The sequence below is a fragment of the Anabrus simplex genome, chromosome 8 (assembly GCF_040414725.1).
Source record: "Anabrus simplex isolate iqAnaSimp1 chromosome 8, ASM4041472v1, whole genome shotgun sequence".
NCBI classification, from domain to species: domain Eukaryota; kingdom Metazoa; phylum Arthropoda; class Insecta; order Orthoptera; family Tettigoniidae; genus Anabrus; species Anabrus simplex.
The window spans coordinates 150,775,272-150,797,623 of NC_090272.1; the positions used below are offsets into that span (position 1 = coordinate 150,775,272).

At 39.2% G+C, this 22,352-nt stretch overlaps 1 protein-coding gene across 2 annotated transcripts in view; it reads left to right on the plus strand.

Annotated features, from left to right (window-relative positions):
* Window positions 1-1,311: 1,311 nt before the first annotated feature.
* LOC136878907 (lateral signaling target protein 2 homolog) overlaps window positions 1,312-22,352 on the plus strand; it is a 212,828-nt gene continuing 191,787 nt past the window's right edge. For both annotated transcript variants that reach the window (XM_067152505.2, XM_067152506.2), the window contains exon 1: window positions 1,312-1,528. In XM_067152505.2, coding sequence (XP_067008606.2) covers window positions 1,493-1,528 — 36 coding nt within the window. In that variant the 5' untranslated portion in view covers window positions 1,312-1,492. The remainder of the gene's footprint in view (window positions 1,529-22,352) is intronic.

The window sequence follows — 22,352 nt, forward strand, 5'->3', positions numbered from 1 at the left end:
TCTCCGAAATCCGTAAAAGTAGTTAGTGGGACGTAAAACCAATAATGGCCCCTTACAGAAAATTGGAACAGCTATGAAAAAAAATGCTACTCTAAACGAAGTTTCTTAATACCAAGCCTTGATAACATATTTCTGGAAACCTATAAAGTTCCTATTGATTGCCATTGAAATGCCACTTGAATTAAGTGAAATCTGATTGCTTCCAGGACTTTCGTGTTGTGAAACTATGGCTGTCAGTTTATGACCTCAGGGTAAATACTTTCCTAGAGCAGGGAACGAATTTATGGGCCAGTAGTATTATTTCGAAACCTGCTACGTTCAAGTCTCCAATCGCAAATGGACATTGCCGGTATCACTTTTCAAAGAATTACGTTTAGTAATGTTTGAACGGTTCATTTTCGAAGAAAACTAGTCCTCTGGCAGCCACCCATAATATTTAACGACATAGTGTAAAATTAAGATCATGTTGCAACAGTCAATTTTAATCATTCATCTGAAATTAAGAAAATTAAAGAGGAAGGTTTGTCGATTTTATCACATTGATCACCTTTATCAACTACTGACGATTATTTTTATTCGCATATTTTTACGTGAACACGATTTTAGCCAGAAATATTTACTATTTATCTACTAGTCGATTTTCATAAAGAACACTATCTTCCCCTTGGAGTACGTTATCGCATTCATCGACTTGCCCTTTAGATTTCTCTTTCCAGAAGAAAAAAAACGCAATGATGAACTCTTGATGAGATTTTTCAACTTACTTTTAGAAATGATGTCTTCGAAATGAAGGATGTTCTGCAGCCGGTGAATATGACAGGAGATAACCGATGTCGTAATTGTCCTATGCGTTTAGAATATCTGCCAGGGTCTTATCCTGGGCAGTGGATTATATACTCCGCGTTTGAGATCCCAATTTACCGCGCATCTAACGGAGGTTTTTTTTCATTTGTTTTCTCTTTCAACCCTACACCCACGTGTCAATTTAGGGGAGGGGGAGTTATCATTCGCTACAAAGTAGAGGGTGGAAGCTTCGAAACATAGTTGAATGGAAACAGTTATTAAGTAATTACGCTTTAATTATGAATACATTGTTCTTTACTTTTTTTCAGTTTAATAACATCAAAATATCCATCCCTCTGCGCTGAGTGAATGAAGTTTTTATTCCTAATAGTCCTGCGCAGAATCTTTTCATCGCTCTAGCTGCTAGTAGTGGGTTGTAACCACACAGCGCTTTCAAGCAACTCTGGAACTTTCGCGCATGCGCGAATGACTCATCGCCCCGCAGATTTCACTTGTTTCTCCATTTCTTTACCTACCTGACACTTTTCGTTCGCGAAAGTTTTTGAGGTATTACGTTGTTTGTGAGACTTTGCGATGTTTAAAACCCGTGGTAGTTAGAGATGTGACAATGATTATTTTAGAAAGGTTGACGTGTTATCCATTTTTCTGCTAAGTGTTCCTAACGACACCTGTGCATTTTATTTAGAAGATGGAATCCATAAGGAAATGGTTCTACAAACCCAAGGTACAGTTTCACTTTGCGCTAAGGAAGTGCATTATTTGCTTCTGACGTCCTACTTGTCATTCCATTGTCTGCTAATTATGGACGGACTCTGAGTTGTTGGAATTGCAGGGTGAAAGTTTGTCATTTGAGCCCTATACATTTTCAAAATAAATCTGTAAATGCTATTTTGTCCTTGAATGTCAGCCTGGTGTAACTTACATTGCCGTATTTTATGCTTTTTCGTTTGTTTGAAGAATTACTGGGACATTTTGTGCCCAGAGCACTGAATAACACAGCCTAATTTTTCTGTCATTAGACAGAGTTGATTGGGAAGAATTACTTTTAGGTTATGGATAATCGTAGGCCTATTTGTACATGCTGTTTGAGCTTTAATATTTTTATTTCAAAAGTTTTTGATGTATAGTTCATATTACAAATGTTCTCTCTCTGTCATGTTACTAGAAACGCACCATATCTATGATTCCGATTATCTGCATTTTAATAATCTCTATGTGAAATAGCAACGCGTGGCCAGTGAAATGACAACAATAGTGATCAAGGAAACTTATTCTGGTAGAATATAAAGGAATTGATGTGAGAGTTTGTAGAAGAGGGCTTCTGATGTAGGCCTATGTCCAAGTGGTTTAAAATCAAAATTATCCATGTAAAATAGAGAATGGTGCGATGTGAAGGAAGATCAGTAGCAGAAATGTGGAGGGGATTAGCCTATTGTTTTAAAATGAGGTACTACTGGGCATTATTGTATTCTATTATGTTCAGTTGGAAGTTCTATGTAACAGATCAACATGATTTCATATAATGAATGATCCTGTGCTATGTAAACTTTAGCTTTGGGTCTCTCTTCTCTGTTAATTTTTATGAACTATTCATAGTGGTCACCAGTTTTTGTGCTGGAATATAACTGTGAAATTAATTTTAAGCATTAATATGTGACACGTATAGAATGAACGAAGACTGTCATAGATGAACATGTTGAGACTAGAATTGTATTACAAAATATTTTTGATGAGTGCTACTTTTTGCTGCGTTAGTGGTTCTACTACTTGGAAATGTATAAATCAGCTATGGTAGAGATTAATTTGCTTACCTTACCGGGTGAATTGGACATGCGGTTAGTTGTGACCTCACTGGGCGAGTTGACCATGCTGTGAGCATGCATCCGGGAGATAGTGGGTTCGAACCCCACTGTTGGCAGCCCTGAAGATGGTTTACTGTGGTTTCCCCTTTTCATCAGGCAAATGCTGCGGCTGTACCTTAAGGTCACGGCCGATTCCTTCCCACTCCTAGGCCTTTCCTATCCCGTTGTCGCCATAAGACCTAGGCCTATCTGTGTCGGTGTTACGTAAAGCAAATTGTAAAAAAAAAAAAAAATTTGGTTACCGTACCGTTCATAGTCTGTGCACACTACTGACATGTTACGTACAGTATTGTCTCAAAGGCCATGTCTGGTACTTTGGACAGTTGCATGTTGTGTCGTAGACCTACTAGATTTTTACCTGACAGGTAACGCAGATTGATGTCTTCTCTAGGGCTAATTGATAGACTATGAATCTCATTGTAGAATCTGTATTGACTGTTGAACTTCTTACAAAATTGTACAAAATTTTTTAAATCCTCCTAGTCAATACTGTATATATTTTTACATCCAATTAAGACTAAAGTTCACACATAAATAGACATGTTTCTACCCGGCATTGGGTCGTCCTCAGTAAGACATGTATGATGCATTAAAAACGTAGGAAACACACAAAATGAAATGTTAGTTAAAAAGTTTTTTTAAAAGCATGATGAAAAAAAAAAAAAAAAACTGAAATATTGATCGTTAAAACAGTCTTGAGCTGGAAGGCTTTCTGTTTCAATGCTTTTTGTTGTCCTTTGGTGTCGTTCAACTGATATCTGTATATTATCTGCGCACTTTTTATCGATATTTTTGTGTACGGGTGTGAGGAGTAAGGAGGGAGTAGTTCCGGTTCCAGTAGTACTGCCAACTGAATGGAAATGAAATCTGAATTGAATCGATAATATGATCAATCGATATGAATTTTGCTAAACCTTTGTTATCTTAAGCCAACAACTGTGTCACACACACATTATATAACATTTCTCGATGCGAATCTTATTCCTAGAGTGAATTCTATAGTTTGTCTTTGCTGTGTAAATAACAACAGTACTAGTACGTAAAGTGTACGCCAGATGTCGCACAGCGATGCATAAGCGATTCATAGTTTGTGTTTCAAATGTTGCCAGTACGAATCTCGAAGATTGCCGAGGTCGACCAATTCAGCACTAGGGTGTAAATGTATCCAGAAAAGGTGCGCAGATAATACTTTTAGCTTAGTTTTTGTGTTCCGACCTGGGCTGATATACATAAGCATTATTGAAGTTGAACCGTCTGATTTTAGTGTTACGTGGCCCGCTTGTATCACCCGTGTTTTCTGATTATGGGGCAGAGAATGTTTTTCCTCTCCAGGAGTAGCTATCCTCTCAAGTATATTTATATATGCAAACAACAAACAAATAAACCTCATGATGGTGCTCATAGGCCTTGGCTACTAACCAACCTTTGCTCAGGCTAAAGACTTGTAGATACTCTCGGTCGTTATTCTTGGCTTTTTGGACCAGGTTTGCCTTCTCACTGTCATATGGCTTTTCAGTTGTTCAAACATAGGCAGAGTGAACCTCGAACCAGCCTTCAGATTACTCCTGTGGGTTGGTGTGGTAGAATACATCCATGGTTACTTATTTTCTGCCTGCCATTAGAGGCAATTGAAAGGGGGCCTCAAGGGCTTTAATCTTGGGAGTGTATGTTGGTGACCATGGGTCCATTGGCTGAGCCTGGCATTACTTTCATTTGTGTGTGTCAGGCTTCTCACTTTCATCTTTTCTACCTGACCTTCCATGGTCAATTCTTGTTCTTTTCCAACCCCAACAATATTAGGTTTGCGAGGCCTAGTGTTTCTATCATTTCATGCTCTTTATGATCCTTCCCCTTCTTTTTGATAGTACGTTCATTCTTCAGAGTGTCATACCTCTTCTGTTTTCCCTCAGATTGGTGTTAGGCTTAATATCGAATGGTTGCCCAGTTGTACTTCCTTGTAAAACAATCACTATCACCAGTTCTCATATCTGCATAGAAATCCCATACCTCTCCAGGAATTGAATCCTGGGCCTCCTGGTAAGAGGCAGGCGGCTCACTGTCCTTAGACCAAAGGGCCAACATGTCAATGTACAGTTGAGCTGAGTGATTCAGGTAGTAATGGTGCTGGCATTTTAAAGCCCAAGGTGATGGGTTAAATCCTGGCGTAGTCCTGTGGTATTTTGGATGTCCTCGGATACACCAGTCCTGTGTCTGTAGGTTTATTAGCTCATAAAATAACTCGGCTATGGGACAGAATTCCAGTATCTCCAAAAAACATGAAAACAGGTAGTAGGACATAAAACCAATGATATTATTACGGTATTATTATTGTCATCTTTGTACTCGTTGAATCGAAATGTTCCTTTTGCAGTATTTTTCAGATTCCAGTATGATGTTTTGCTAATTGATGTAGGCCATTGTTTTCAGTTTGATGCTTATTTCTGCAATTAGTGTACCTAGTGGATTAATTTCAGATATCATCCACATATGTATTTTAAAAAGCGTTTGCTTCAAAGACTCTGTCTACACAAGATGAAGTTGCGTTTATTGTTTTTATTTTACTGTATTTTTAAACAATACTTCCTCATACTGTCAAATTTTAATGTAGGCCTATGTCTGTTTATTCGTCTGTATGCATCATCTTAGTATTGTTGATATTTAAGGAAAATTACAGCAAGCCAAATAATCTCTCCCCCAAACTATTTAATGAGAGCTTTTTATTAGGGTTGAGTAATTGAAAGCTTTCCTTAAAATGTAGGCTAGACATTGTTCAAGAGTTATTTAGGTTTATCTGAAACTAGCCTTGTTAGTATCTGCATACAGGTATAGCAAGATATAAACAGTAAGTTAGCCTACTCCTGATTTACATTTGCTGTTGAATTGATCTATAGACCTAGATTACATTTATAAACAAAAATAAATAAGCAATCATTTAAATATGTTGAAATGTGTCTTACTTGAGAAGATCTGAAACATAGGCCTATATATTCAGGAAGTAAGTTGATCAGTTACTCAGAAAAACTACACTTTATGCATTAATATCAGGATTGGTTGGGGACCTACGTAGAATCTAAAAAAAAAATAGGCCTATGTAGATATTGCCAGTAAGAGTATGAAATAATGAAAATATCTTGTGGCCCCTGGTGTAGGTCTTTTGAGTTGATGCCGATAGGCGACCTGTCCGCCTGAGAATATGAAATGATATCACATTTAGACTCGCTTCACAGACTTGCGGAGCATCATCTCCAACTCTATATACTATAGGCCTACTGCTGATATTAGAATCTGTGTGTGGTGATTGGTTGAGGTTTTGGATGCTAAGATTGTGCTAGAATTTACAAGCTTATTTCTGCTGGTCTACCAATGCTGAATGCTTAAAAGATCTTATTAAAGCATTGAAGGGACTCAGGTCCAGGAATGATTATTTGGCCTCTCTTCATGAAGATTTATGTAGTAAAAAGATATTCTAACTCTCATTTTATATGCTAGAAAATGATTGCAATGGTATGGTAATCACATTAGATTTCATCTCCCCCTGTGAGTCGGGGTGGTAGAATAACATCCACGGTATCTCCTGCCTGTCGTAAGGGGAGATAAATGGGGTCCCAGGGGCTCTTTAATTGGGTGCATGGGTTGGTAACCAGAGGGCCGTTAGCTGAATCCTGGTATTGTTTCCTCTTGTGCCAGACTCCTTATTTTTGTCTCCTATCCAACCTCCCTTGATCAACTCTTGTTCTTTATTGACCCTGGCAGTGTCAGATTTGCGAATCCTAGGGAGCCCTTTATGCCATTTGTGGCCCGTGTTTCTTTGGCTGATACCTTCATTTTTCAAAGTGTTGAACCCCTTCCATTTTTCCCCTCTGATTAATATTAATAGAGGATGGTTGCCTGGTTGTACTTCCTCCTAAAACAATTATTGCCACTTTAGATTTCATCATTCTCATTTTCTGGTGAGTAGATGGGAGTAAGATCTGGTTACCCTTAAATCTACTTATTCAGTTCTTTTGTATTTCTTCTTATATATTACCATCAGATGGTGGTGATTGGGCAAAATTACAATATCTGCCACAAGTGAGAAAAGATCTACTGGTAATGAGTTTGTTGTTTGAGTCATCAGTCCATAGACTGGTGTGATGCAGCGCTCAATAACACACTATCCTGTTTTAAACTTTTCATTTCCATGTAACTACTGCATCCTACATGTGCTCTAATCTGCTTGTCATATTTGTACCTTGGTCTACCCCTACCGTTCTTACCACCTATACTTCCCTCAAAAACAGCTGTACAAGTCCTGGGTGTCTTAAGATGTGTCCTATCATTCTCTCTCTTCTGGTCAAATTTAGCCAAATCAATCTCCTCTCATCAATTCGATTCAGTATCTCATCATTTATGATTCTGACTACCCATCTCACCTTCAGCATTCTTTTGTAACACCACATTTCAAAAGCTTCTATTATTTTTCTTTCTGAGCTAGTTATTGTCCATGTTTTACTTCCCAACAATGACACGCTCCAGACAAAAGTATTAAAAAAATATCTTTCTAATTCCTATATCTTTGTTCGAGGTGAATAATTTTCTTAAGAAAGGCCTTTCTTGCATGTGCTAGTCTGCATTTTATTTCCTCCTTTTCTTTAGTTATTTTACTACCCAAGTAACAATACTCATCTACTTCCTTTAGCCTAAGACTTCATTTTCCTGATCTAATATTTCCTGCATCATCTGACCTTGTTTGACCACACTTCATTATTTAGACTTCTTTATATTCATCTTGTATTCCTTCCTCAAGAGCCTCCGTGCCTCAGGCGGCAGTGCGCCAGCCTCTCACCGCGGGATACCACGGTTCAAATCCCAGTCACTCCACGTGAGATTTGTGCTGTACAAAGTGGAGGCAAGACACGTTTTTCTCCGGATACTCCAGTTTTCCCTACCCCCTGTGGGTGGGGCACACAAATGAAGAATACACCCACGGTATCCCCTGCCTGTCATAAGAGGCGACTAAAAGGGGCCCCAAGGGCTCTCTACTTGGAAGTGTGGGTTGGTGACCATGGGGCCCTTAGCTGAGTCCTGGCATTTCTTCCACGTACTTGTGCCAGGCTCCTCACTTTCACCTGTCTTGTCCGACCTCCCTTGGTCGGCTCTTGTTATTTTCTGACCCCAACGGTATTAGAGCATTCAAGACCTTGGGAGTCTTTCATTTTCACGCCCATCGTGGCCCTTGCCAACACTCTGGGTTTTCGTTGCCTATGAGTGGCGACATTATGTGAGAAACACCAGAGGTCTGCGTTACCTGTACGACGTACAATACTTGTGAGTAGTACCATAATGTTTGGAACACCGTGAGTTTACTTTACCTTTGATTAGTACCGCAACTTGAGAAATACTATGGTTCTGCTTTACTAGCGATAAGTGCCATTATGAGGGACCGTTGACATGGATATTGAACCCCTTTAGACAAGCATCATCGATTCAGGATTGTGCTTGGTGCTTTGGAAGCATTCCCTTGGTCAGTAATATTGTTTCTGGAATTGTGAGGCATTGGGGGTCATATCCACTGATTGTTTTAAACTCATATTCATCAATTCACTTTCACTTGAATTCTGGTCAGTGGATAAATTTTGTACTTTTAAATTGCATTTCGTCTCATTTCATACCGTAGGGGCCGATGACCTCAATGGTAGGCCCCTTTAAACAACAAGCATCATCATCATCTCCAGTTTTCCCTGTCGTCTTTAATTCCAGCAACACTCTCCATTAACATTTCATTTCATCTGTCAGTCATTCATCATTGCCCCAGAGGAGTGTGACAGGCTTCGGCAGCCGGCACATTTCCTATCCTCGACGATAGATCGGGGCTTCATTCCATTCCTGACCTGGTCTAATGACTGGAAACAGGCTGTGGATTTTCATTTTTATTCCTTCCTCAAGACTATCCGTACCATTCAGCAGTTTCTCCAGATCTTTTGCAGAGTCAGATAAAATAATATCGGCAAATCTCAGGGTTTTTATTTCCTCTTTGGACTTTGATTCCCCTTCCAAATTCCTCTTTGATTTCCTCTATCGCCTACTCTATGTAAAAATTGAAAAGGAGAGTGGACAATCTGCAGCCTTGCCCCACTCCTTTCTGGATTGCTGCCTCCTTAATTCTTATCACTGCAGACTGATTTTTTTACAGATTGTAGATAATTCTCCTCTCTTAGTATCTGATCCCTATCACCTTCAGAATCTCAAATAGCTTAGTCTAATCAACATTATTGAATGCCGTTCCTAGATCTACGAACGCCATGTACGTGGGCTTGGCTTAATTCGGTCAATCAATCAATACTGATCTGCATTTAGTGCAGTCGCACAGGTGGCAGATTCCCTATCTGTTGTTTTCCTAGCCTTTTCTTAAATGATTTCAATGACATTGGAAATTTATTGAACATCTCCCGTGGTAAGTTATTTCAATCCCTAACTCCCCTTCCTATAAATGAATATTTGCCCCAATTTGTCCTCTTGTCCTCTTAGATCAGGCGTAAAATCAGGATTGCTTTAAGTCTTCCCACATTTCTTATGAAGCCAAATTGATCTTCTTCCAACTCAGTTGCAACTTGTCTCTCCATTCTTCTGTAAATAATGTGTGTTAAAATTTTGCAGGTGTGAGATACTAAACTAATGGTGTGGTAGTTTTCACACTTGTCAGCTCCAGCCTTCATGGAATAAGTATAACAACATTCTGCAGAAAATCGGATGGCGTTTGACTCGTATACATATATTTTAACACGCTAATCTGTATAACCTCGCCATGCTGGTTTCTTCAAAGGCAGTCCGTAATTCTGAGGGTATGTCATCAATTCCCGGTGCCTTGTTCCTACTTAGGTCTCTCAAAGCTCTGTCAAATTCTGACCTCAAAATTGGGTCTCCCATGTTATTAGCATCAACAGCCTCTTCTTGTTCCAGGACCCTACCTTCTACTTCTTTACCTTCATACAACTGTTGGACATGTTCCTGCCATCTTTCTGACTTGTCTTTCCCTAGAAATGGTTTTCCATATGAGTTCTTAATATTCATACACCTAATTTTCCTTTCTCCAAAGGTTTCCTTGATTTTCCTGTAAACAACATCTACCTTTCCTAGGACCAGACAACCTTCAACATCCTTCCACTTCTCTTTTGGCCATTGTCCCTTAGCTATCCTGCACTTTGTATCTACTTCATTCTTTATTCACCTGTATTCTTTTCCATCCACCTAATTTTTTTCCTTGTAGTTTTGTTGTTCGTCAATCAGATCTAGTATCTCCTGAGTTATCCATTGATTCTTAGTTGATCTTTCCTTTCTAACTAAATTTTCTTCAGCAGCCTTGCTGATCTCTTTCATCACAATTGTCCATTCTTTCTCTATTGTGTTTCCTTCAGCCTTTTCATTTAGTCCTTGTGTTACATGTTCCTGGAAACAATGCCTCACATTCTTTTCTGTGAACTTGTCTAGAATCCATCTCCTTGCATTCCTTCCTTTCTTCAATTTCTTCAACTTCAGATGGCATTTCATGACCAACAGGTTGTGGACAGAGTCCACATCTGCTCCTGGGAAAGTCTTGCAATCCAGCACCTGGTTTCTGAATCTCTGCCCAATCATAATGAACTCTGTTTGACACCTTCCAGTGTCTCCAGGTTTCGTCCATGTATACAGCCGTCGTTTGTGGTGTTTAAACCAAGTGTTACCAAGGACTGAGTTATGATCGGTGCAGAATTCAACCAACCGGCTTCCTCTGTCATTCCTTTGTCCCACTCCGAATTCTCCTACTATGCTACCTTCTCTTCCTTGGCGTATCACTGCATTTCAGTCTCCCATCACATTTACATATTGTATTAAATCTTCTATATCTTCATATATTCTTTTGATTTCTTCATCTGCTGAACTAGTAGGCATGTGGCCTGCACTATTGTGATGAGTATTAGTTTGGTGTCTATCTCAACAACATTTCTTCCACTATGCTGGTTGTAGTAGCTTACCCGCTGCGCTGTTTTCTTATTCATTATTAAACCAACTCCTGCATTTCCCCTGTTTGATTTTGAGTTGATAATTCTGTAGTTGCTTGACATTCCATGCTCCGACTCACAGAATGTCAGTATCCATCTTCCTGATGATTGCCCCCTCTCGTGTAGTCCCCACCTGGAGATCCGAATGAGGGACTATTTTACCTCCGGAATATTGTACCTGGGAGAAACCCATCATCAGTTGGATCATTTATACAGAGAGAGCTGCATGTCCTCGGGGGTTAGTTACTGCTGTAGTTTCCAGTTTCTTTCAGCTGTGTAGCAGTATCAACACAGCTAAGCCATGTTAATTATTATTACAAGACCAGTCAATCATCTAAACTGCCGCCCTTGCAATTTCCGAAAGGCTGCTACCCTACTTCGAAGAACCATTCCTTAGTCTGGTCTCGACAGATACCCATTCGATATGGTTATACCTACGGCTCAGCTACCTGCTTCATTGGGATACTCAAGCCTCCCCACTGTGGCAAGGTAGGCCTACATGGTTCAAAGGGGAGGATCAAATGTACTTCCTCTTAAAAGAACAATCACCACCACCACCATCCCACAATGAAGACAACTAAAGAAAGCAATATGGTAATTCAAGGCTGGTCAGCATGTTTCCTATTGTATATTTTTGCAATATTATCAGTATTACATGCATTTGTTAATGTTGTTACTCTGCTCTTCAGAGATTGCAGTAGTGTTGTTCCGTGCCTCTTGTAGACTGTATATTCATCTTTTATTTTGCATATCATCACTGCACATTTAAATGGCTGCCCTCATTAAAAAAAAAATTGGAGCCTTATTCATGAATAATTTTAATAGCATTTATAAGTTTTATGTATTAATACGATAAATAGGCCTACAGTAATGTAGCCTATTGTATATAAGTAAGATTTCCTTTGTAAAAAGAAATCTAGTCAGCTTGTAAAGAGCTTGTGAGTTGTGGTACTGAAATTAGTGTTTCTGACATAGTTCCACTTCTGCCAAGCTCTTTTTCTTTTATCTTTCTTGTTCAACCTCCCTTAGTTCTATTCTTTTGATATATTGTACAGTCCCTTGTGAATTAATCATAACACTACAATAACACATGCATTTTTAACGTTTTTGTCTTATTCGTCTGTTATATACCTTTAACCTTTCGTAAACCGAGCGAGTTGGCTGTGTGGTTAGAGGTGCGCAGCTGCGAGCTTGCATTCGGGAGATAAAATCAGTGGGTTTGAACCCCACTCTCAGCAGCCCTGAAGATGATTTTCCGTGGTTTCCCCATTTTCACACCAGGCAAATGCTGAGGCTGTACCTTAATTAAGGCTACGGCCGCTTTCTTACCACTCCTAGCTCTTTCCTGTTCCATCGTTGCCATAAGACATACAGTATCTGTGCTGGTGCAGCATAAAGCCAATTGTAAAAAATATGTATTTCATTATGTAGCTAAAATGTCTTCATTTTCTGTTTTATAAGTTGAATTAACTTGTTACACTATTTGGCTTAGGTTCCACTTTGAGTGTATAAGTTCGTGATACCACACTCCAACTAGACACTCTTATCATGCATATTTTTGCAGAACAGTTAAGTTTTTGTGAGTCTCCTTTTCCAATTAGCCCACAAGTTTTCCCCGGGGTTGATGTCAGGAGAGTTCCTTGGCCAATCTAGCTCATGAATACTGTATTGTTATCAGTGAAGAATTTATTGCAGTTGAAGGGATGTTGTTTTAAGTATTGATAAGAAAAGTGTGCAAAAATCTTATCTGTGCATTTCGGTCTGTTTCTGACAAGATCAGATCTGGTGGACATTGACCATGCACTAGATAGTTGTATTCTCAGCAAGCCTTTAAATAGGAGATAATTATTCATTAGATTGTGTCATTGACCCCAACAGAATTTCTTTGCCTCCTAATGATATTCATAGCATCTGATTGTTCAGAAAGCAGATGTTTTGCTTCTGTGACTAGGAAGTGTGATAGCTCTGAATAGTTTATCCTTTGTATGAAAGCATATAGGCATATGTGAGTTCTTATTATGGTAATGCCATTTCAGAGCCTTACTGGGATTAATATTTAGGGAGAACTTGACAGGGCAGTTTGAAAATTTTCCAACTTTTATGTGAAGAAGTAGTGATTAAAAATGAATGGTAGCCTGTAAGACAAATTGCATTTGGTGGGTGGTGAAAATGAATGGAACAGTTATTATTCAGCAGAGGTATGATATGCTGGGTCCATGTTGTAGGAATAGCATGCCTGCCTCTTACTTGGATGACCTGAGTTTGATTCCCAACCAGGTCAGGGATTTATATCTGGATCCAAGGTCTGATTTGAGGACCACTTGGTCCATGTGAGTATGAGGAGTTACTTGACGGTGAAATAGCCGCTCCGGTCTAGAAAGCCAAGAATAACAGCTGAGAGAATTTGTTGTGCCAGCCACATATCATCTCATAATCTGCAGGTCTGGGCTTGGAAGGGCAAGGTCCCTTGGGGTCGTTGTGCTATGCAGTTTGGTTTTTGGAGGTATGATGCATGTTCATTAGTGGCAGCAATCACCAGTAACATTTTGTTGTCCTTTTCATTTTCAGATATCGAACAGCAGGAGTTTTAAGTGACATTATCATTAAACATTTATAGACTGTTTCATGCTACAGTTGATAAATGGTTCATTCATAGTATCCCCTGCCTGTTGTGAGAGATTACCAAAAGGGATGATCCCTAGGAAATTCCTACTTGGGAATATGCAGCTTAGTAAACTGAGCTGATTGGCTCAGGTAGTAGAAATTCTGGTCTTATTCTAGTGGTACTTTAAAGTGCTCTAATATACCAGCCTTGAGTTGCTAGATTTACCGGCGTGTAAAAGGACTCCTGCTCGACTAAATTTTGGCACCTCAGCATCTCTGAAAAATTAAGTGGTAGTTAGTGGGGTGTAAAACATTATTATTATTATTATTATTGTTATTATTATTTTCTTTCTTCGTTATGCCCATTTACAGAGCGCGTTGGAACTTGTTAGCTTGATGATGGTTTCTTTTCTTCTCCTCCCAAAATCTCTTCATGAACTCGCTATGCTCTTTGTTGCGTTCTTCCGTCCATTGCTTCCCTATGGTTCTTTTAGCCTTTTCCGTGAATGTGTGCTTTGCAACCAGATTCCCAAAAGCCTTGCGATCCCTGATGATATATTCTGTGATATTCATTTCTTTTAAGTCCTGCTTTATTTCCTCTAACCAGCTTATTTTGACCTTTGATTTAATTATACCAAGTAGTTTTTTGCATATCTAGTGTTGTCCATTCTACAGATGTGGCCATAGAATTTCAATCGTCTCCTGCGTACGGTATCGGTGAACTTGTCGATTGCTTTGTACAAATCTACAGTTTTCATTTTGATCCATATACCATTTACATGAACGGGGCCATATATTTTCCTAAGAATTTTTTGTTCTTGTTTTTCAATTTTTCAATTTTAGAGTGGCCTCCTAGGGATGTGATTTCTGAGGCATACAAGGCTTCCGGAAGAACAACAGTCTTGTAATGCCGAAGTTTTAAGTAGTAGTTGGTGGGATGTAAAATATTATTATTATTATTATTATTATTATTATTATTATTATTATTATTATTATTATTATTATTATTATTATTATTATCTCCAAAGACAACACTGTCAAGCAGGAAATGCTCAGCAGGAGAGACAAAGCATCAGACTTTTACAATCAGGTCAGAAATCTACTCTGGGAGTACAAAATACCACAAAAAGCAAAATCAACCCTGTACCACACCTACTTCGTACAGATTCTCACATATGGTTTAGGGACATGTACTCTACTAAATGATGACTTCAGCAGAATTCAGGCAACAGAAATTAGGTTCATTAGAATTACTCGAAAGGACAAAATCAGGATTGAAGTAAACAGGAAGGTAGCTGACGCTGAGGTTCCCATTACCAATGAAATAAAGAAGTTTAAACTTCAGTGGTGTGGGCACATTATGAGAATGAAGAGCGAGAGGCTTGCGAGAAAATATTTCGACTTTACTGTCCAAGGAAATAGACCACGGGGAAGGCCATGGTAATACTTGATAGACGCAGTGAAACGAGGTGTGGAAGAGAGAGGTCTCAAATGGGAAGATGTCCTGGAACAGAAGATGTATGCAGACAAGAAGAGATAGCGAGTGTTTGGTTCACCACACCTGGGAAACTCGAATTAGAAAATTATTATTATTATTAGCGTATTCTCCCGATAATGGAAGACGTTAAGTAAACAACTCAATCAAGCTTTCTTTGGGTTCTTCTTGTTCTTCCAATAGGCTTTCATTCTCTCTGAGAAGGCTTGTTTACGTTCTTCCGACCATTTCGGTCTGCACTGTTTTTGCTTTGGTTGCTCTGATGTAACTTCCCACTTGTTGACTTAGTGTCTGAAGGTGTCTCTTTCTAAAATGTCTGTTGCACATATGTTTGCGTTTTTGAGGTCCTTTCGAAGTTCGTCCATTCAAGGTGTTGAATTCTTAAGTGAGCTAACATAATTTAATATTCTTTTTGACAGTCGATTTTCTGGTAATCTTGTGAGGTGTCCAAAGAATTTCATTCGTCTTTTCTTAATGTCAATTTCAATGTTTGAAACTTTTTGTTGTTTTGATTGATTGTAGCCTGTAACCATCTTGGGTATATCTTGCTCCTAGGATTTTCCTGATGATCTTCCTCTCTTGCTTTTTTATTTCTTCTAATTCTTGTTTACTGTTAAGTGACAATGTTTCACTTGCGTAAAGGACTGTTGGTTTTATGACTGTGTTGCAATGCCGAATTTTTGTCTGTCTTGACATGCATTTTTTGTTGTAGATGTCTTGAACTAACCCTAATGCCTTCTTGACTTTTTGGAGACTGTTTTGCTGTGAGATCTTCTCAAGGCCTGTCGATTCGATGAATTCTCCGAGGTATTTAAAGTACGAGACCCGGTCGATTTTACCGTATTTTGTTCTCAGGCTCGTGATATCTGTCTTTGAACAGAAAAATTTAGTTTTCTCAAATGAAATCTGTAGTCCCACTTTTTCTGCAGATTCCTTAAGTATCTCAAGCTGCTTGATGGCAGTCTCCTCATCCTCTGTTAAAATCGCCAGATCGTCCGCAAATGCGAGGTATGGTACGTAGATGTTGTTTTTGGGAAAGCCCAATCGGATCGGTTTCCAAGATTCACGTTTCTTGAGTTCCTTCTCCCATTCTTCCATAACCTTGTCTTAGGACGACGTTGAACAGAATAGGAGAGAGTCCATCACCTTGTCTCACACCTGTTTGAATGTCAAAGGGTTCTGAAATTTCTCCCATAAATTTCACTTTAGATTTTGTGCCCGTTAGTGTTTGTTTTATGAGTTCTAGGGTTTTGGGATCTAGTCCTCTCTATTCTAGAATTTGGAATAGTGAGGGTCTGTCTATCGAATCATATGCCTTTTTGAAATCTACAAATGTGCATACTGTAGGCTTTTGTCTGAGGGCTCGTAGTTTAAGTGTGGTTTTGAGGTTGAAAATTTGTTCTGGGCATGACCTGTTTGGTCTGAATCCTGCTTGAAATTCTGATAATTTGGGTTCTAATTGTTGTTGTGTTCTATGCAAGAGACAGGCTGATAGTATTTTGTATGCGACTGATACAAGTGAGATTCCTCTGTAATTGTTTACATCTAACTTGCTGCCTTTTTTTATGTAGTGGATGGATTAGAGCAATCTTCCAGTCATCCGGGAGCTTTTTGGTTTGCCAAATGTTGTGGATTATTTGTGTAATTTCTCTGAGTGAATTTGGGCCTAAATTTTTCAGAAGTTCAGCTACAATTCTGTCTTCCCCTGATGCTTTGTTGTCTTTAAGTTTCTTGATATGTGAATAAATTTCTTCTTGAGTTGGTGGGGACGAATTTTCCGGTATGATTTCTGGCTGTACTTTCGGGAATCTCTTTTTGGGTTCTGGACAATTTAAAAGCTGTGAAAAATATGTAGCTAATTCTTGGCAGTTTTCCTTATTTGTCAAGGCTAGTTTACCATCTTGCTTCCGAAAGCAAAGGTTCTGTGGGGAATATCCTTTAATTTGGTTCGCAAAGGTCTTGTAGAAATCATGTGTGTTGTAATTTTTGAAGTTGTCTTCAATTGACTTCAGTTGGACATTGACGTATTTCCGTTTATTTTGTCTTAAAATATTGGATACATGCTTGCGAACTTCGAAGAATTTCTTCTGTGTTTCTTCTGATTTGTTACAATTGTAGTTTTGAAATGCCTTTTTCCTTTCTTCTAGTGCGGTCTCACATTCTTGATTCCACCAAGGATGTTTTGGTTTCTTGCGAAGAGGGATTAGGTCCTTCGCCGTTTCGATGATTTTAGTCTGGAAATTCTACCAGCTCTCTGCAGGTCGTTTTTCCCATTCTTCTGAAATTTTGGAGTCATTGATTTTGTGTAGATCAAATTTTGGAATCACCGATGTTTTCCTGTTGAATTTCCCTTTGGGTGTGAATTTAATTTTGATTCTGCTTAAATAATGATCCGAATCGATGTTAGCACCTCTGCGCACTTGCACATCATGAATTTCCTTTTGGTAATTATATGATATTGCCACATGATCAATCTAAAATTCTCCTAAATGATGGATGGGTGATTGCCAAGTTTTTTGCTTTTTGGGATTCTTCCGGAGTGATGTTGCCATAATTTTGAGGTTATTTTGTTGGCATAACTCAATGAAGCGTGTGCCATTTTTATTGGTGAATCTGTGGGCTGGATAGTCTCCCACTGTCCTCCTGTATTTGTATTCCCTGCCAAGCTGTGCATTGAAATCACCGAGTAGAATTTTCACATCATTTTTAGCGATTTTGGCCATTTCTGTTTCAAGTTCTTCCCAGAATCTTTCTGTTTTTTCAGGCTCCTTTTTATTGTCTCCATTTGTTGGTGCATGCACATTAATAAAGGTGTATTTTTTGTTTGTATGCCTGATTCTTAAGGTCATAAGCCTATTGTTGATGGGTTTCACCTCTATTACTGAATCCAAAACTTTTTTGTCTACACAGAAGGCCATTTCCTAACAATGCTGCTCCTTTACCAATTTTCTTGTTTGTTCCATATATGGTCTTTCCTGTCGATCTCCCTTGTTCAACTCTTGTTTCTTTCTGAGCTTGATAGTTTTAACTTTGTGAGGGTGTAGGGAGTATTCAATTTTCATTTTTCTGGTCCTGTGTTTTTTTTTTCATTTAACTGAAAGTTAACCCTTTTTAACCCTTTTAGGCCTAATTGATGAGCAGGGCTGAGTGGCTCACATGGTTAAGGCGCTGACCTTCTGACCCCAGCTTGGTGGGTTCGATGCAGGTTCAGTCTTTTGGTGTTTGAAGGTGCTCAAATACGTCAGCCTCATGTTGGTAGATTTACTGGCACGTAAAAAGAACTCCTGTGGGACTAAATTCTGGCACTTCCATCTCCAAAACCCGTAAAAGTAGCGGGATGTAAAGCCAATAACATTATTGCTAATTGACGATATATCATTGCCCACCCTTATAAACGGACCAATGGACAATATATATATTGCTAATGGCTGCAGGAGCTAAAAACGACCAGCTGGAAATATTTTGTCAATGAAAAATTTAAAATATGTTTTGAAACATACCTTTTATTTGCAATTGCCTTATTTTTATTTTCTGCAAGAACAGTTAGAAAATAATTCATAAATTAGAAGTAACAGCCATAAAACTAGAGAGAATGAATACTGGTAAAAGAAACTGATGGGAATAATGGCAGAAGGGTACTCAGAATGAGATAAAGGCTAAGTCATGAATGAATTTGATGGATGAAGCTGTTCGTGTATACTGGCTTCGATAGTGGGATCATGTATGACAAATGGAGGATGATAGGTTATCTAGGAGAATAAAGGATTCGGTCATAGAGGGTAAGAGAAGTAGAGGAAGACCAAGGCGATGGTGATTACTCAGTTTTTTCAGTTTTTAACAATTTAAGAGGTATGAAACTAAATGAGTCCACAGAACTAGGCCTAGTAGAAGGTCGATCAAATATAAACTGGATTTTTGTTCCTAAACATCAACAGTTGGTAGGACTGGCCCCACGTTTCTGCTATGCTTAGGCGGGACTGTTAGGAGTGGGGAGAGCACGCTGTTAGATATTTCCCGCCGTTTCGTCAGTAACGCTCAAGATATCGGAGCAACAGGTGCAACCCTCTACTGCGCAATGCTTAATTATAAAATTTCTTGCTCATGAAGGAGTTACAGCGGCAGAAATTTGCCAGAGATTGACTGCACAGTTCAATGATCATTGACAAGGACGCCTGTGCCTGGCATAAAAAATTCAAGGAAGGACGAGAACGCGTGGAAAATATAGATGGTGATTCCCATAGGGTATCTGAAATATTTGTCCCGAATGAGTAAATTTATAATACCAATATAAATGGTCCATTATAGGACATTATAAATTTTCCAGTGAACTCATTCCTGGTTACCAGCGTTTTGCCCCCTTGTGCTAGGTTGGGCTCATCAGTTGGTATCTAGCACACCTACCAAGACGCATGGCTAGTGCATACCGTGGAGGCTACTGCGTAGGCTACTTGAAGCCACCGTCAGTGCCAATCCACTATGAGAGACTTTGTCTCACTACCAATGCACTAGCCATGTGTCTTGGTAGGTGTGCTAGGTACCAACTGATGAACCCAAACTAGCACACGGGGGTGAAACGCTGGCAACCAGGAATGAGTTAGCTGGAAAATTTATAATGTCCTATAACAGACCATTTATATTGGTATTATAAAATTACTCATTCGGGACAAATATTTCAGAATCCCTATGGGAATCAATATCTATATCATCTGATGGCCAAGCAGGCATCAATTTTTGGTAGTGAGACAGTCTCTCATAGTACATTGGCACTGCCGGTGGCTTCAAGTAGCCTACGCAGTGGTCTCCACGGTATGCACTAGCCATGCGTCTTGGTAGGTGTGGAAAATCAGCAACACGATCGCCGTCTTCGAACCAGCATTACAGACGAAAACATTTGTGCACTTAGACATTGACAGCGGGCGGTAGTATCAGAAATTGCAGAACAAGTCGGAATCAAGCTGTGGGAATTGTCAAGCAATTATCAAAAATGACCTACAGTTCCGTAAAGTGTGTTCGAGATGGGTCTCTAGCCCTTTGACCGAAAATCTCAAGTTGAGATGTTTGGAGGTCTGTCAGAGGTTTACAGCAAGGTTTGCAGAAGAAGGTTTGAATTTTTGAGTCGGATCGCCACCTACGATGAAACATGTGTCCACCACTACTAAATCCAAACAAGCCAGTAAGGAGTGGCGGAGGAAAGGGGATACAGCACCAGTGAAAGCCAAGACTAGACTGTCAGCTGGCAAGGTTCTTGCAACCATTTATTTTCAATTGGAGAGGCATTTTGCTGATTGATTTTTTGAATGGGTGATGCACAATCAATGCTGCTTACTACTGCGAGTTGTTGAACAAGGCAAGGGTTGCATATCGCCGCAAAAGACGAGACCAACCAATTCGACAGGTTATCATCCTCCACAACAATACGCAGCCCCATACTGCAGCTGTCTCCAAGCTACAGGAAATGCACTGGACTACACTTGAACGTAATTGTTGTTATCCAGCTTCACATATTGATGGTTGAGTTCATGGGCACCCGCAAGGGGGAGCGCTTGCCCCACCCTGGAATTCTAAAAAGGTTGATGTTCAATTGTTTAATATCATACCAGATTATTCCATAAACTGAACTTACTCACAGTCATCTAGCATCTGTTATACCCGGAAATTTCTGTAAACAATTTAATGTTGGTCATACAAATTTTAGTGAAAAATGGAAGAGTATGTATAGGTATTTTAAGACAGAAACAGGTTCAAAGAAGGACATTCCAGGAATCATTAATGAACAAGGGGAGTGTGTATGCGAGGATCTTCAAAAGGCAGAAGTATTCAGTCAGCAGTATGTAGAGATTGTTGGTAACAAGGATAATGTCCAGATAGGGGATGTGAGTAATACTAAAGAAGTATTAAAATTTACCTATGATAACAATGATATTTTCAGCAAGATACAAAAGTTGAAAACTATAAAAGCAGCTGGGGATACACTGAAGGCAATGGGTTGGGATATAGTACCATATCTGAAATACTTATTTGATTGTTGTTTGGTTGAAGGAGCTATACCAAATGAATGGAGAGTTGCTATAGTAGCCCCTGTGTATAAAGGAAAGGGTGATAGACATAACGCTGAAAATTACAGGCCAGTCAGTTTGACATGCATTGTATGTAAGCTTTGGGAAAGCATTCTTTCTGATTATATTAGACATGTTTGCAAAATTAATAACTGGTTTGATAGAAGGCAGTTTGGGTTTAGGAAAGGTTATTCGACTGAAGTTCAGCTTGCAGGATTTCAGCAAGATATATAGCAGATATCCCGGATTCAGGAGGCCAAATGGACTGTATTGCGATTGACTTATATAAGGCATTTGATAGGGTAGATCATGGAAGACTACTGGCAAAAATGAGTGCAAGTTGGACTAGAAAAAAGAGTGACTGAATGGGTGGCTATATTTCTAGAAAATAGAACTCAGAGAATTAGAGTAGGCGAAGCTTTATCTGACCCCGTAATAATTAAGAGGGGAATTCCTCAAGGCAGTATTATTGGATCTTTATGTTTTCTTATATATATCAATGATATGTGTAAAGTGGAGTCAGAGATAAGGCTGTTTGCAGATGATGTTATTCTGTACAGAGTAATAAATAAGTTACAAGATTGTGAGCGGCTGCAGGGTGACCTCGATAGTGTTGTGAGATGGACGGTGGACAATGGTATGATGATAAACGGGGTTAAGTCAGGTTGTGAATTTCACAAATAGGAAAAGTCCTCTGTTTTAATTACTGCGTTGATGGGGTGAAAGTTCCTTTTGGGGATCATTGTAAGTACCTAGGTGTTAATATAAGAAAAGACCTTCATTGGGGTAATCACATAAATATGATTGTTAATAAAGGGTACAGATCTCTGCACATGGTTATGAGGGTATTTAGGGGTTGTAGTAAGGATGTAAAGGAGAGGGCATATAAGTCTCTGGTAAGACCCCAACTAGAGTATGGTTCCAGAGAATGGGACCCTCACCAGGATTACTTGATTCAAGAACTGGAAAAAATCCAAAGAAAAGCAGCTCGATTTGTTCTGGATGATTTCCGACAAAAGAGTAGCGTTACAAAAGTGTTGCAAAGTTTGGGCTGGGAAGATTTGGGAGAAAGGAGACGAGCTGCTCGATTAAATGGTATGTTCCGAGCTGTCAGAGGAGAGTTGGCGTGGGAGGACATCACTAGACGAATAAGTTTGAGTGGTGTCTTTAAAAGTAGGAAAGATCACAATATGAAGATAAAGTTGGAAATCAAGCGGACAAATTGGGGCAAATATTCGTTTATAGGAAGGGGAGTTAGGGATTGGAATAACTTACCAAGGGAAATGTTCAATAATTTTCCAATTTCTTTGCGATCATTTAAGAAAAGGCTAGGAAGACAACAGATAGGGAATCTGCTACCTGGGCGATTGCCCTAAATGCGGATCAGTAGTGATCGATTGATTGTTGCTGACGTTATATTGGTTTTTATATTCAAGAAAATTGTGAATGTGCCCCCCCCCCCCGGAAAAAGTCCCGCGGGCGCCCATGGTTGAGTTCAGTAATATTACAACTC